We start from the raw sequence: 15,785 nt of genomic DNA on the forward strand, positions 1-15,785 counted from the left end.
ATGCGTTGTGTTTATCTGAAGCGAGTTTCGCTGGATGGCGGCAGACCGTCTTTTTTCTTTGTTTTTTTTAAATAAAAATATTATTTATGGGGATAACGCGTATCCGTGTAAAGTAAATCGTGTGTAAACTCTCCGTTACGTGGACTTGACGGCCTGGTTGTTTTACGCAATGCGACCTATCCAAATCTTTACCCAAACAATAATTACCCAACTAACGTATTTCACTCATCCTATCCTTACCCAAATAACATGCTTCGTTGTATTGTTTTCATTAATGGTAAGCATAAAGTAGTATGTTGAGCGAGAATAATTTGCTAGTCCAATGTTATGTAATGTAATATTTTTCGGGTAGAGCTACTCTTTTCATAATCAAATTTTCTCCGCCTCCAATAAGTGAAGATTTTGTTTCATTGTTGGCTTAATATTTCTCTAGAGTGGTGTTATCCATTATTGCAGAAAGATAAATGATAAATAGATCAATGACCTGGCTGAATAAGTGCTCGAACAAGCCATCAGTGTTCGAACAAATATATGATATTGAGTTCTACTGTCTTGACCGTCAAATACTTTCTCTATTAGGATGTCGCACTCTCGAGGAAGGAAGCTATGAGTATGGACCTAAAAAGATAAGAACTAGAAATTAAAAGGATAAACAATAAAAATAATTGAAATATAAAATAATAAAGGTGTTGATCCTTGATTCAATGAAAGGTCTCTTCTTAAAGTTATGACTTAGTACTTATAAGTGGTTTCTATTAATTATTAAGATATGTGTCAGCTTTGAGACTTATTCTTTCTAGTTTTCGCTGAATGGGCCACTCTTATCTCGCATGACATTTGCCTCTCTTTCACTATTTCTATATTCTAGATAGTGCCACTATTCTTCTTACATTCTAGGTAGTGGTAACTAATAGCTAGCCGTTCTATTATGTCCTGTTCTACTAAAGATCTTGTCTTAGATCGATAGCTCTTATCTTCTAGATTTGCACATCATATATTCAATCCATATCTTGGTGTTTCAGCCTGTAGCCATGATGTTTCGGCTTACATCTTTGATACTATGTTGTACTTGCTATGCTACATGATTCAAAATATTTTGTGTAAATAAATGAGCGTGGCTGCGAATATAAATTTAATTTCTCAATAAGCGCTTGAAGCTCCACATCATCATCATTTTCCCGGGGGCAGGGGTAGTTCCTCTTCTCAAAATCCACGCAAAAGCAAAAATAATCCTTCATAAAAGCTCCATTTTCCCCCTTTCCTACATTCTATAATCAATAGACAAGGATAGGCATGCCACGTGCCAGATAATAGTCACATAAGAAATCTAGTTTGCTGGGGCCTATCTATATTTGATGACTTACATGTTTTCATACCAAACACTATTAATCATGCTTCTCATTGGAATACTTTTTTTTGAGTACACTAGAATTATGGAAAATCCCTCTTTAAAACATTAATCTAATCCATGAAAGTAAACTGGCTCTTTTGACGACAGTTAAATTTGCACTTTGCTGTTCATATTTCATCTTGAATTCTTCTATGAAGCCTCTTACTATCTATCAAGAGGCTTTATCGCAGACTGACGGCAAACAACCATACCTGTGATCTCGTGGATTAGTTCAAGTTGGGTTCTATCCATTATTTTAAGTAAGATTTGTCGTTTCGGTACCAAACTCCATATCGGTAACACGCTAGCACTGTGTTGGTATGATACGGTACAGTACAAAATTTTTTCAATGTACCGAGTGTCGGTACGTCTTCTACATCAGATACCGATATCAAACCGGTTTTGGCAAGACTTTTTAGTTTGCCTATGTATATAGCCATGATACCCTACGTGGGCTATCAAGTATCCAGGTCTTGGCAAAAGCCTAATAATACTTGAAGCACCTCCATTGCCATGCACCTTCTTGGACATCATGGGGTGCACGTGAGATAGACGCGTCACCCAACCACATTAATTAATCCAATGTGAAAGTCCATGAGCCATAGCTACTGGGAAAGTCTATAAGTCACCAGGGCCCAAGATAATAACACAATGATTTAAATTTTTTTTGTGTGTTTTTTCTGCGTAAGGACATCAAGCAGGACAAGGGGTAGTCTCTCTTGCTTTTTAGACCATGACATCCAGTACCATGGACATGAATTTAATCATTCTGACGATTCAAAAATTCCATAGTTTTTGACCCCTGTAGTTGTTAATTCATGGGAATCACGAGTGGGCTGTCATGACATTATCTTCATGCTCTATGAATAATATTGAACCATCGATGGTCATGTTTGCATGAAATGGAGACTGGCTCTGTGAGCAAGCATTAGCTGTCAACTTCCAACGGGAAGTTCTATATACACCCCCCCTATTGCTCAGGACACCCCCCAACAACCAAAAAAAAATACCCAAACTAACCTTTAGTGTAATTACCATATTGCCCTTGAAATTTTCTCAGTACACCCCCCCTTCCTCCTTCCTCCTCCTCCCCATCCCCCACCTCCCCGTCCTCCTTCCTCCTCCTCCCCATCCCCCACCTCCCCCCCCCTCCTCCCCTCCACCTCCCCGTCCTCCACCTCCCCCTCCACCTCCCCGTCCTCCTCCTCCGCCTCCCCCCTCCTCCTCCGCCACCTCCTCTCACTCCTCTTCCCCCACCTCCCCGTCCTCCTTCCTCCTCCTCCCCATCCCCCACCTCCCCCTCCGCCTCCCCCCGCCTCCCCGTCCTCCTCCTCCGCCTCCCCCCTCCTCCTCCGCCGGCGAGGTGCTCGTTGCTCGGGAGATGGCCGGGGAGGTGCTTGAGGCGAGGTTTTTTGGGCGGAAGGAAGAAGCCGGCGGGTGTTTTGGAGGGGAAGAGCGGGGTGGGGGGGGGTTTGGGGGGTGTAGAGAGCAACTTAGGTGAGGGGGTGGGAAGGGTGGGGGGTAATTTAGGAATTTTTAATTTTTTAGGGGTGTCCTTAGCAAATGGGGGGGTGTAGAGAGTATTTAATTTTTTTTTAATTTTTGGGGGGTGTCCTGAGCAATAGGGGGGGTGTATACAGAACCACCCACTTCCAACGCATGCACGATTTCCTGGGCGAATCCAATTGGCAATTCTTACAAAAAAATCACAAAAGGAACTGCTAATTACGTTTCGAGTACAAAAGGGGCGGCCTGCACTTAATGCAAGCTTTAACAAGGTCGACCGTTAGGAGTGATGTTTCATGTGATAGCCATTGCTCAAATAAAAGAAAAAGAATAACGATGTATCGCTTTTTTTTTTAAAAAAAAATGTCAGAATGCCTGTTATAAGTGTGAAAGTATGATGAAATTAATCAAAAGGATGGAGAGAACCAGGGTTTTGGAAGTCTATGAATTCTACCACCTCAAATGTTTTAAGATGCTGAAAAGTTGCCATTTCAGATTGTTGTCCGATATACACCCGTGATTCTTTCTGCATTAACTTAAAAACTTTTGATTCAGTCAATTAACAGGAAGAATTTATACTGTTAAGAACTCAAGAGCTGCAAGTTGTTGGTTCCTCAAACTTCTTCCCTCTTCCTCCCAATCTTTGTTTGTCGCCAACTTTAAATCTTGCCTCATGCTTGCGAACCCTTGCAAAAATTATGCTCAAATTCTATTCAAGCTTGTAAAGAGAGTAAAAAAATCTTTCTCCTTCACTAGTTTGAGAGAAACGACCTAGCATACACAAGCCCGATAGCTATACATGTTTTTAGAAAAAACTAATTATACCGTATTTCAATCAACAATTAAGGAACCCTTTTTTTTTGGTTTTCAAGTGGAGAGGTCAATCCTCACTTCCACTCTATACCCATGTCATTCCTCAAGGGTCAATGCTAATTAGAATTAGACTTAGCATTTTTATCCAAATGATAAGAGGTGATACCATCCAAGCAAATACTAGATGATAACCTATTTATAATTGTTACGTTTTCATTTTTATATTCTATTTGATGATCATACTATCACTATATAGGCTTAAGAAGCATAGAAGGGTACACAATAAAACAACATGCAAGGAAACTATTATTCATTTCATTCTAGGTTTTGACATGTCCAAAGTCCATCAAAAGTCTTATGCAAATCTTATGGATTTTTATGATTCTTTTATCTGATGGATATATATATGTTACTAATCATGCAAATCTGATAACACAGTTGGAGATGGATGCGGGCGGAATCAAACCCGAACCCGAACCCGAACCCGAACCGGCCAGCCTTCCGCCTCATTTTCCGCGCTCTGGCTCAACCCATTTGGCATATCGTCGCCTCCCAATCTCCGAAGTTCGCCCGGCTCGTTTTCGCCATTCCCCTTCCCCCGTCTTTTTCCTCCGCCGGCGGCTCTAATGGCGTCGATGGCCATCTCCGCGCCCTTCGGCTTCGTGGCCGCCTCGCTCACCTCCGTCTCCCCTTCGCCGTCTTCTTGCAGGTAGCTCTCTAATCCCGCTCACCCTTGTTTTGATTTCCCAAGTTCGTTTTAGTAAATCGACTTTCCTTGATTTTGTTTTCCTCTCAGGAATTTGCTCAAATTCGCCCCCTCCGCTTCGCTCGACCGCCGGGGTGAGTTCCTCTCTGTTCCCTCCATCTCTAGTATGAGAGGAACTAAAATATAATGGACGATCGATTTCGGTACCTAGGTCGCTTAATTTATTAATGTATTGATTTCAACAAAAATTAACTTTTTTGATGCCAATCTATGAATTTCTGACAAGATATTGTCTTTAGTTCTACTTTCGGATAAGATTCGTACAATCAGTGTGAGTTGTTTGCAGATTATGTGTTTTGAAATAAATGGAGAAAATGGAACGGTAATTGATCTTGAGTTTGTTATCTGAATGTCATAGAAAAATTCTGTTAGTATTTGGCCGAGCTTCCTACTTCATAATTCTAAGTCTGGCATTAAAGTTTTGGGAATTAATAATCGATGAAAGAATAAGTGGAAAGTTGTTGGTATGGGACCAAAGAAGTTATAGGAAGCTACTTAAATGAAATAAAGAAACAGGTTCTTTCCAACCACATTTGGTTTGATATCAGCATGATAAATTGATTATAGAATAGAGGACTTTTTTTTTATAAAAAAAATAAATGGATGAAAGAGTGATAGCAAGTGGCTGCTTCTGACTAAAATAGAGACAGATACACTAAAAAAAAAGAGAGAGACTAAAATAGAGGCAGAGATGGACAAAGAGGAGACAAGAGAGAAGAGAAGAGTTGGAATAAGGGAAGAATGATAGAACAGTCTCTCCTGCTCTTATTTATGACCAAACTAGCATTATAGAATTGATAACACTTACTTTGGATGAGCTTTCTGATGCAATAAGGATGTAGTTACCTATGATAAAAGATATGTAAACTAAATGTCTCAAAAAAAGTGTCAATGTTAAGAGGTAAGAAGGCTATGACTCTTGAAGATGTTCTACTTAGCTTTTTTTTATAATTAAAAGAAATACAGATAAGAACGAGCAAAGTGTCAGATCTAGGACTCTTTCTAGCCTGCGTTGAGTTCCACTTTTTGAAAAGATAAGAGTAAAAGATGGAACAGTTTATCCCTTTTATGATAAGATAGGGGAGGAAGGGGGCAGGGATGTTTTTTCCTCTCACTTATATACAAATTTGAAGCCCCATAGATTCCTGGATATGAGATGCGATAGTCATTCTCAAAGACGATCATAAGTTAGTAATGAATTCGAGCTTTGTGAATCCAACTTTCAACTAGACTAAAACTTTTTGTTGACATTAACAGAATTGGGCTCCTAGGTATATAAGAACTTTACCTTGCTGAGAAACAAAATAAACTTATCACTTTGAAAACTGAAGAGTTAGATTTAAGAAGTTTCAAATCAGCCATTCTCTTCTTTCAAATCTGCATTCCACAAAATTACAGTCACGTATATACTAAAAAATTAAGAATGAAAACTAAAATTCAAGTCTCTTAAAATATATTTGGTTGTAGAAAATTTATCCCTAGGTTTATGAGCTTCAACTCAAGGAAGCACTAGAAGTGGGTGTAACCACTGTATTCATGAATTCAACAGCCCTTGCTTCTGATAGGCAATCCTTCATAAAAGTTATAACTTGTTTTGATATCAAATTGGTGTAAAGTAGAGTAAATAAGTCTTTCCAGAATGAGGAAGGCAGGGAGTTTTAAAATTCAATTGCTAGAAAAAGAAAATAACTTAAATATTACCCAGTCTCTTTGATGAGTGCCCATTGACACATAACATTTTTGCACTTAGGGGCCGTTTGGTTACCTACATTTGAGCCTCAAATGCTGCACTCTGGTTGCTGGCGGATAGATGCAGATGTTTGATTGCATGTAACCGAGTCAGATGTAGGCAACTGAGTTGCACCTTAAGGCTCTTTTGCTGCATCTAGAGATGCAGCATAAAAGGCTGCATCCCCAAATGTAGGCTCTAGATGCCACATTAAAAGCTATCATCACATCCTTTCCCTCTAATAATCATATGATAATAATATTACTGTAATTATAACAATAAAAGTTATCATAATATTATCATAATTCTTAGTATAATAATTCTTTATGATAAAATAATAATTAATATCATAATATCACAACTAATATATCATATAATTTATACATAATGATATATTTATAATATCAAGATATACAGCTATAATACTTATTATAATAATATGATAATAACTATTTTAATATATTGTATTGGTATACGAATCAATTATTCATGCTAAATAATATGATAATTATATGCATTGGTATTATATTATAATTTTCATTATAGTATATAATATATAATATAATATATGATTATATTATATTATATTTCATTATCTAATAATATTATAGTTGTATTATAATATATTATTATAATAACTATGTAATTAATATTCTATTGTATCGTACTATATTATCGTATTATATTATGTTATAATATTTTTAGTATATGATATTATAGGATAAGATAATATTATTTCATATCATACTACATTATATTATATCATTTAACACAATGTACCATATCATGATCTATTATATTATATTATATTATATCTTATGGTATAATATTATGTATTATATATTATATTAGATCACATTAGGTTTCATTACATTATTTTATATTATATCACATTAATATAGATATATTATAATATAATGTTATAATAATTATGTAATATTATAGTATAATATAATAATATCACTGGAGGTAATCTTAGTTCTCACCATGTTAGTTGCAGTGTGATCACACTTTCTTCATGGTAAACAACCAAACACAGGAATTGCAGTTGCAATTTTTAGATGCAAGCAAGCCTTATACTTGCAAATGCAAATTCAACATTTAGCTGCAGCTGCATCTAGATTACATACATCTAGGAAAGCAGGCAACCAAACAGCCCCTTATTGACTTACAGAATCAGTTATTTGCCTCTTAGAACTGAGAAGTCTTCAGGTATTTACTATTTTAGCAACTTAGATTATAAAATCAAGCATCTTTCTAATTTTTTATTGCATGGCATGAAGCCTTATCCCATTAGTTGGAGATCAAATAATAATGCACGCCTACCTATATCTCAATTCCTTTTTCATGTTTGATTATTCTTATCTTTTACATATCAGTACTCAACTATTTTTTTTGAAGGTCATCTGACCTTTATTTTGGTCAAAGACTAACTAACAGTGCTTATGAGTCACAACTTATCTAGAAACTATGTTGGGTGCTTGATAACCTTATTCTTTGTGCTGCTGCTTGTTACCATTCTACATGTTCATGTGTTATAGGTGGTGCTTCTGTGCTTGTTTAAAGATAATTTTAGCCCAAGAATCTGTTACAGTATATTAGGTTTACAGCCCAAACTGTTTAAAAAGGTATACTCTAACACCACTCCAAGTTATCTCCAGGACTGCATGGTAGAATTCGTGGTCTATCTCTGAAGCTTAATGAGCAGACACAGCACCATAGCACTTTGAGGTATATCCCAGAATTAGTTTTTAATTCTTCTCTATTTGTATATCCTTCTTAGTATTTACATCGCTCCCCCCCCCCCCCCCCCCCCTCCTCCTCTTTCTTCTTGTTATATATATTTCCTCTAAATGCATTATACTGATGTCTTATCTGTGCATTAACTGGACAGATTGGATGCAGATCTGGATGTTATTTGAAATTGACAATGATGGAGTTCTTAGGTTTCCTAAGTTTAATTAAGTTCTTTGTAGGGATGATATTGATAAAAAGGCATGCTCTCTGTGCAGTTTTAGTTGCAAATGTGAGCTGCTCTAGATGATGATAACATTTGGTATTGGAAAAGAAAAGGGGCTTTTATTGTCTGAATATTTGCTTCCATAGGTGGTGGCATTGTCTATCCCAAGGTTTTAAGTCTCAATGGGACGGGTGGCATCCTGGCTGTCTCATCTCGTTCCTATGAGAAAATGGGACCGGACCGGGTCCATCCATGCAGGAAGAGGAAGAAAAAGGAAAGAAAGAAAGGAATGAAATTTGAAGAAAAAAAGTGAAAGGAAAGAAGAAGAAGAAAAAGGAAAGAAAGAAAAGAAGGGAGAAGAAACAGAAAGAAAGGAAGGGAATAAGAAAGAAATGAAAGAGAAAAAAGTAGAAAAAGGAAAAAAAAGGAAGAAATAAGAAAAAAAAAGAAAAAAGAAAGGAGATAAAGGAAGGTAGAAGAAAAAGAAAAAAAAAGGAAGAAAGAAAAGAAAGAAGAAAAAATAGAAAGAAAGAAAGAAATGAAAAAACAATGGAGTGAGACGGAGGATATCTATCAGGATGCATGACTAGAACCACCATTAGGATGGGATGGGATAGTTGGGCATCCCATTCCATGGAGAAACCGGGACACCGCCATCCCACAGGATTTAAATCCTTAGTCTATCTTGATCCCTCTAAGAAAAAAAAAATGGTTAGATGGCTAGGTTTATTTAAAAGTTCTTCCACATGATCATTGAATATTAGGGTGTCATTTGTCACAATGTTTTGCACTCTGCAAAGAATTGGATATGGAGAATCACTTCATGTTACTTGAAAATCTACAACAGTAGTTTGGAAGTTTAAAGTCCACTGTTAGCTTTGTTTGCTCTCGGTTTTTCTTTTCTTGGTCAAGTTAGAAATTGTTCATATACTATTACTGTACCTTGCTATATGGCAAAATAATGTTGCATGTATACCTGCTCCTCTAATTGCGGTAACGTGGGAAGCATGCAGTAGCAGAATCCGAGGGGAAAGAAAATCATACATAGAAATTGGAAATGGCAGTGAATACGAAAAGTTTTCAATTTCAATGGATTATAGATTATAGAATACAAAGTAAATAAGCAACCAGATGCTGGTAGACATAGAAGTCAGCATGATGTTGGGAAGGGCAAACTTCAATGATTGAGGAAAACTAGCCTTTTCAGATCAAGAAAATCCAAAACATTATCTCAGATGTTTAATTGGTGAAACATCATCTTCAACTGCAGATCAATGGATACAAGACTTTTAACCACTAAATTCAGCACATAATTTTTTGGGTAAATGATTTTATATCTTGCTAGTCAAAGCTAATTACTTTGGATTTGAATTTTAGTTTCTTCATCTTGTTTGGTTCGTTAGATCTGTTAGTAACAATCTCCTCTTATTGTTGGGCATGTTGTAAGTCTTCGTGTAGATCCTATTAGAGAAAGAACATTGTTTTCTTGTTTCGGCTGAAAGGAATATTGTAAAATAAATCCTGTAAGAAATAAAGGACTATTTGAAAACTAAAGCCTTGTAAATCCTTAAGAAAATAGCAGGGTATCTCCATGGGGTGATACCTTGTGAAAGAAGCTAGATATCTGCATATTGATTGGTATGCTTGAGAGCTATGCAGAATCTTGGATACAAGGCCTTACAGAAGGAAACAGGATGCATGCCTCTCAAAAAAATAGCAAAACTGGGCTTTTAGGGTACTTCCTTGTGTATGTGAGCCAGTGAGGTAATATTTGGAAGGCTCTTAGATGGTCCAAGTACAATTCACTTGTCCAATAATATTTAGATGGTGACTCATAGAACCCTACTTCATGGGAGAAGGATAGTTTAGGGGACTGTATGACATTATTAGTATTGTTAGCAATGACTTAGTTTTCTTTCTTCATTTTTCTCTTCAAGAGTATTGTTTCCTTTCATCATGTTTATAGAGTCTCAATTAATTTGCAGACCTACTTGCTAGGGTAGGGTAGAATCTATCGCAAGGGAATCTCTAATTCTCTTCCAAGCTTGTCTTTTTGGTCCTATTGTATTTGTGTCAGAGAACCTTCTCCTTGATGCATGTATCGTTGTCTTGTAGCATGTCATTATGTCTTATCCTAACTCATCTATCTATTTACCCTGACCTGTTAAGAAGTGGACATGGAAGATACAAAAATTACTTAACTATTATGGCAAATATTTTGATGTTGTTATGTCTTATTTCTTTGCATCTGTAGAATCCATTTACCTTGATCTGTTAAGAAGCAGACAAAAAATGGTAACTTGTTTGATAATTATGTATATATTTCAGTGTTGTGAAACTGAGGTAAAGAAAAATGAAGATGGGGTATAAATATTCTATCACTTTAAGCACAATCTACCTGCATTTTATCGCTTTTCCTTTTAACATTCATTAGAAACCAGACTGAGCCACAAATAAAACCATGCACCTCTGCAATGTTAATTCTTCCCAACAGCCTAATTGTTGACAGTTTTCTGCATCAAGTAAAAGCCATGAACTTACCATAAAGGATAAAGCTGTCCATCAGCTCTGGCAGAGACTAGATTTAGCTACCAAAAAGGCCAGAATCAATGCAATCTCACTCACAATGGCTGAGTAATTTATTATTTTAGGACTTCCTGGATTATAAAGTTCTGATGGTGGAGGTGGTAACTTGTGTCATGGAATTGCATATCTGGTTTGGTTCTTTCCCTGTGTCGAATGATTTAGTCATATCTCTTGAGTTGAAGGAATTCTCTTTTTGATTTTAAAATTTACAATTTTTTTGTATTTCTTTATCTAATCTTCGGAAACACTGGGTTGGTCTTGGGTCGTACATGAGCAGCATGTAACTGAATTGCTAGGACAATACCAGAAAGTAAAATGAATTATGCTAAAAGAAGGTAAATTAACCAGAAAAAATGGATAGAGAACATGCATGAAAAGTCAAATGGGGAAAGATCTAAGACATCTTCTAACATAAGTGTAAGAATCATGTGTTCAGACCGGAAATCCTGTAGAATGCTCAATAAAAAAAAGGGTCTGTCAGATTTCCTTATCTTAATTTAATTCGGTGATTCTGGTGTGAACTGCACATTGCTGCAGTTATATCGCCTAATAAGCGGAAGTCCTAGGTTCAAGTCTTGGGTGGTGCATCTTCAACAATCTGAACTTGCAATATATTAAAGATGCTAGGTCTCCTTACCTTTGGTGATCCTGGCCATGTTTTGGCGAATGAAATATTTATATGTGGAATGAAGTGACTCTGTATGTTAAGCATGGGTTGATAGCTTCTATTTCATAGGTTTCTGGGCAAATATATTTGTTTGGTCTCTTTCATCTGAAACAGCTGAGACTTTGTCTCTTGGATGAAACTATGCCTCTTTCTGAAACAAGGTGAAGAAGAGCATCGTATTAATAACTGGCATCAGCTGTTTGAATTGTCTACTAGCTATGATAGTGCCATTCGGAAAAACTGCAATGTTCCAAATGAATTTCTGAAACAAGGTTCTCATACTAGAATTTGTATTATTTGTTTGGATTTCTCTCTCGTCAGGAAGTTTTGTTATGCATACAGATATGATGCAGCTATAGAAGCAAAAAAGGGGAACCCACCTATAATGCCTGCTGTCATGACTCCAGGAGGACCCTTGGATCTTTCATCTGTATTGTTCCGCAACCGTATTATCTTCATAGGACAACCTATTAGCTCACAAGTGGCACAACGTGTTATATCACAGCTTTTAACACTAGCTTCTATTGATGAGGATGCCGATATTCTGGTGAGGAATATTTCAATACCTCTTCTACCCTTTTTCCATCTTTTCTTGTTGGACTAACTGATATAAATTTTTGAGCAGACTCTTTTAACCGACACCAGACTTATATTCCTTTTTGCTCACCTCTCTCAATTTCTGAGGTTAACTTGGAGATGCACCTTTTTTACAGGTCTACCTAAACTGCCCCGGTGGAAGCACTTATTCTGTCTTAGCAATTTACGACTGTATGTCATGGGTAATAACTTGAATTTTGTCAATTTTTTGGTATCATTTTTTGCATGATTGACCATGCTCCAGATCTTTAGTGTAAAGCTGGATATCCTATCCCTCTCTCTCTCTGCCTCTTTTGCATGTATGAATTTATCAATAAAGTTTTGAATCATGGTATGCTGTATCAATCCGAATCGGGTGGTACGGAGCATACCATATTGTACTGGTACTTGGTACGGGTGGCGTACTGATACTCGATATGCCAAAATAATTTTGTACCGTACCGCGAACCTTGTTCTAAATTCTATACTTTTGTTTGTGTTTCCCATGACAATCATGAAGTTTACTGTCAAAATATTAAGTGCTTTAGGCTGCAGCACAAGTCAAGTTGGCACTCGACAAATTTTGTACTGTTGCTATTATTGTCTATATGGGTCGATGTGGGGCATATAGACAATATAATATATTTTCTGTCATGCTTATATGCTCTGGGTTTGATGTGATGCCAATAGCAACCAAAATTTCCATCCAAATGATAGTCAAATATATCAATTTTTGGATATTCATGAAGCTCACTATCCTGTGTACCTAGGGTTTTGTTTAGATTGTTTGGATTCAAGATGTCATGTGAGTCATAGAATAATCATATCTTTGCTACCACCCACATCTACTATTTAAGACACTGAAGCAGAGTACTTAAAATTCAAAAGACTAGAGTTGACTAGCATCACTTAGGAGAAAAAGGGAAGGTCTAGCTTGCAAATTTCAATTTTGAGTTTTTGACCCAAGCCCAACTTGATTCCATGAGCTAACTGGGCTGAACTAGATCCAGATTTTTGACATGAAACCAATTTGGCATTGCATCCAGATTTTTGATATGACCCAAGCATGACTCAGTCCCCAATTGTTCATCATTCCATGCTTCGTAACTAAGGAAAATTAAGGTGGTAAAAAGAGAGAAGGAATTGTAGCTTCCTTTGTCATTTGGCCCTTTCCCCCACTACCACCGTGTTGAGTTGCAAGTCTTAGGAAAAAGGGTCATAGTATATAATGAAGATCAATAGGATGAGTCAATCATAGCTCCTGTTCTATATAAAACAAACACAGGCATGCTACATACGAATAACTATGAAATACATAGAATAGTTTTTCTTACACATATGGAAGGATAAATATTGCACACATTTCATAATACATGCACATATATATGGCAGCATACATTATATAGGCATACTAACATTTTAGTATGTAATACAAACTACAAAAATGTAATATCTAAAACATAGTAGAGATGGCTAGTTGTTAATAGGGAAAGAACATGGTTCCGTATAAATTTATTAGATATGAGCGATTATTATTGCTTTATAAAATAATAAAATGTTGATTAATACAGTGTTGAAGCTGACCCGAAATACTTGTGCCAGTGCTTGATGGTTATAATTATGTGCAATGCCAACTATATTTTAGATAGATACCACAAATAACACATTCTTGTTTTCGTTCTCTATCAATTTTCTGAAGGTAAGTTTTGTCAGTCTTTGAAGTGAGATACTGTTGCTTGCTGACTTCAACTACAAAGATAACCTTCCCATAATTTCATCTCACTACTGCATCAATGGATAATATTCACAGCATTTTCTTCTAATGTGCTCCAACATATACAGTGCCGAAGCTTTTAAAATTACTTGGCAGTAGAATATCAGCATGAGTATCTAGGAAAGTCATTTACTGGAGGATCTTCTAATGTTTTATAATTTTGGGTACATATTATATGTTCCTTCCCTCCCCCTTTTTTCTTTGTGAAACACTATCAATTTAATAGTTGCATTTTTTCAAAAAAAAAAAAAAAACAAAATAGTTGCATTATTTCCAATAACATTTGTCCCTTTTTTGCTCGACTTTACAAGGTAGCACATAGTATCATTTGTTGTTCTTTAATGATCAGATGTAGCACAAATCTAGGCATGCAGGGATCCAGTTTAATCTTGGGGACTTTACTATTCACAAGATAGTTGTTTATCTGCTCATATTCTTCATAGTTGTTTAACTTCAATTTTAAGAGTATTAATGTTCACTAACTGTTAGAAACTAAATGATGGATCTCTGTCTCACTGAATAACCAGATAAAGCCTAAGGTGGGAACCGTATGCTTTGGGGTGGCTGCAAGCCAAGGAGCACTTCTTCTTGCTGGGGGTGAAAAGGGAATGCGCTATGCGATGCCAAATGCTCGCATAATGATACATCAACCACAAAGTGGATGTGGGGTATGCATTAATATCATCCTGTAGTTCATTGCATCATATTGAAAGAATTGATTTTAGTAAGTGTTAACATGTCATTCTTGCTGCTGACCTTTAGGGGATTTATTCTTATTCTCTTGTCCGTGCCATCTTATCTCAGGGTCATGTGGAGGATGTTAGGCGGCAAGTGCAAGAGGCTGTTCAATCTCGTCATGTGAGTTTCTCTTATGGGTTTCTTAGAAGCAAGTTCTAATTGCGCCTGAGTGGAATCTCATGTTATTTTATGTTGGATGGCTATCTGTTTTCCTCCCTCATCTAAATCGAAGTCTGATTATGCATAAAAGTAGCGAAAAGCCTAGCTAATTGAATAATTGGAAAAATGAGTAAAGTCAGTAGGCATGTCATATGCACTTTTACCAAAGTTTCTTGTATTGAGGACACTGTGTCTAGAGTTAATTGTAATCAAGTTACTCTGGTCGTGTTTCAATGGATTTCTTTCTTTGAGAGACATGGTGGAGACACCACCACTTATGTTCAAACACCACGGACCACTCCTGGGAGGGGTGCCTACCAGCTGAGCTAAGGGCATTCCATTGGACTTTTTGTGCAGTGTGCTACATGGACTTAACCATGCCAAATTTTTCATCTGAATCATGATCCTGAGATTAGTTTGTATATTGAGCATTGAAAAATTGGAAATTAGAAAAACAAAGGAAAACCCCTGTAACGCCTCTTTACATTTCTGATAAATTCTTTGTGATCTAAACATATGGAACAACATATGCAGAAAATTGACAAAATGTATGCTGCTTTTACTGGTCAACCTTTGGAGACGGTGCAGCAATATACTGAAAGGGATCGCTTCTTCTCTTCTTCGGAGGTATTTCAGTACTTGCATTCTTTGAGAATGTCGAGCTACAGATATGTTATAACTTATAACAATCCTTTGACTAATGTCATCATGTTGTTGAAGTGCTCTCACATTCTTGTTTGCTTTCCATTCAGGCCTTAGAATTTGGACTTATTGATGGGCTGTTGGAAACAGAATATTAGTTAGAAAACAGACGGTATCCTGTCAGAGTTCATCGATCAGGCATTCCACACTTTAAGTGGTGGACTTGCCCTAAAATTTGCAGGTTTGGTGGTTTGGCTGTCTCCTTTGTCTCCAGTGGACTTCTGAGCTTAGAAATTCAAAGCCTTTACTCAGCAAGCAGAAGCAGTCTGTAATTTAATGATCTCATGTATAATCATTCTCAGGTGATTGTTAAAATTTTAGCTCTCGGGCACTCCCAGAGACTAGATGACAAGTTTTATTAACACAATAAAAAGTTAAAAATAAATAAGTTTTACAAAAATTGTTGTTGGGTTGTTTTA

The 15,785-nt window shown here is 36.6% G+C and overlaps 1 protein-coding gene across 2 annotated transcripts; it reads left to right on the forward strand.

Moving 5' to 3' along the window:
- The first annotated feature begins 4,239 nt into the window (after nucleotides 1–4,239).
- On the forward strand, nucleotides 4,240–15,766 carry CLPP6 (CLP protease proteolytic subunit 6). 2 transcript variants are annotated; one of them, XM_026804844.3, is made up of 9 exons: nucleotides 4,240–4,418; nucleotides 4,506–4,549; nucleotides 7,866–7,935; nucleotides 11,739–11,964; nucleotides 12,131–12,196; nucleotides 14,295–14,435; nucleotides 14,572–14,625; nucleotides 15,199–15,291; nucleotides 15,417–15,766. In XM_026804844.3, the coding sequence occupies exons 1-9, from the start codon at nucleotides 4,336–4,338 to the stop codon at nucleotides 15,462–15,464; spliced, it is 825 nt and encodes a 274-aa protein (XP_026660645.2). In that variant the 5' UTR covers nucleotides 4,240–4,335; the 3' UTR covers nucleotides 15,465–15,766. The 2 variants fall into 2 exon arrangements, with proteins under 2 accessions (XP_026660645.2, XP_008790347.2); XM_008792125.5 differs by having other exon boundaries at nucleotides 4,241–4,418; nucleotides 11,760–11,964.
- Nucleotides 15,767–15,785: the final 19 nt, after the last annotated feature.

This window comes from Phoenix dactylifera, chromosome 7, assembly GCF_051530095.1.
Source record: "Phoenix dactylifera cultivar Ajwa chromosome 7, Ajwa_hap1_PhDact_Kaust_v1.1, whole genome shotgun sequence".
Taxonomy (NCBI): Eukaryota; Viridiplantae; Streptophyta; class Magnoliopsida; order Arecales; family Arecaceae; genus Phoenix; species Phoenix dactylifera.

Excerpts from the sequence above, each read along its gene's own strand:
- CLPP6 (XM_026804844.3), top strand. The coding sequence starts at position 4,336 with ATGGCGTCGATGGCCATCTCCGCGCCCTTCGGCTTCGTGGCCGCCTCG. Across the intron at positions 4,419-4,505 it reads CCTTCGCCGTCTTCTTGCAG|GAATTTGCTCAAATTCGCCC; the intron begins GTAGCTCTCTAA and ends TTTTCCTCTCAG. Across the intron at positions 15,292-15,416 it reads GCTTCTTCTCTTCTTCGGAG|GCCTTAGAATTTGGACTTAT; the intron begins GTATTTCAGTAC and ends CTTTCCATTCAG.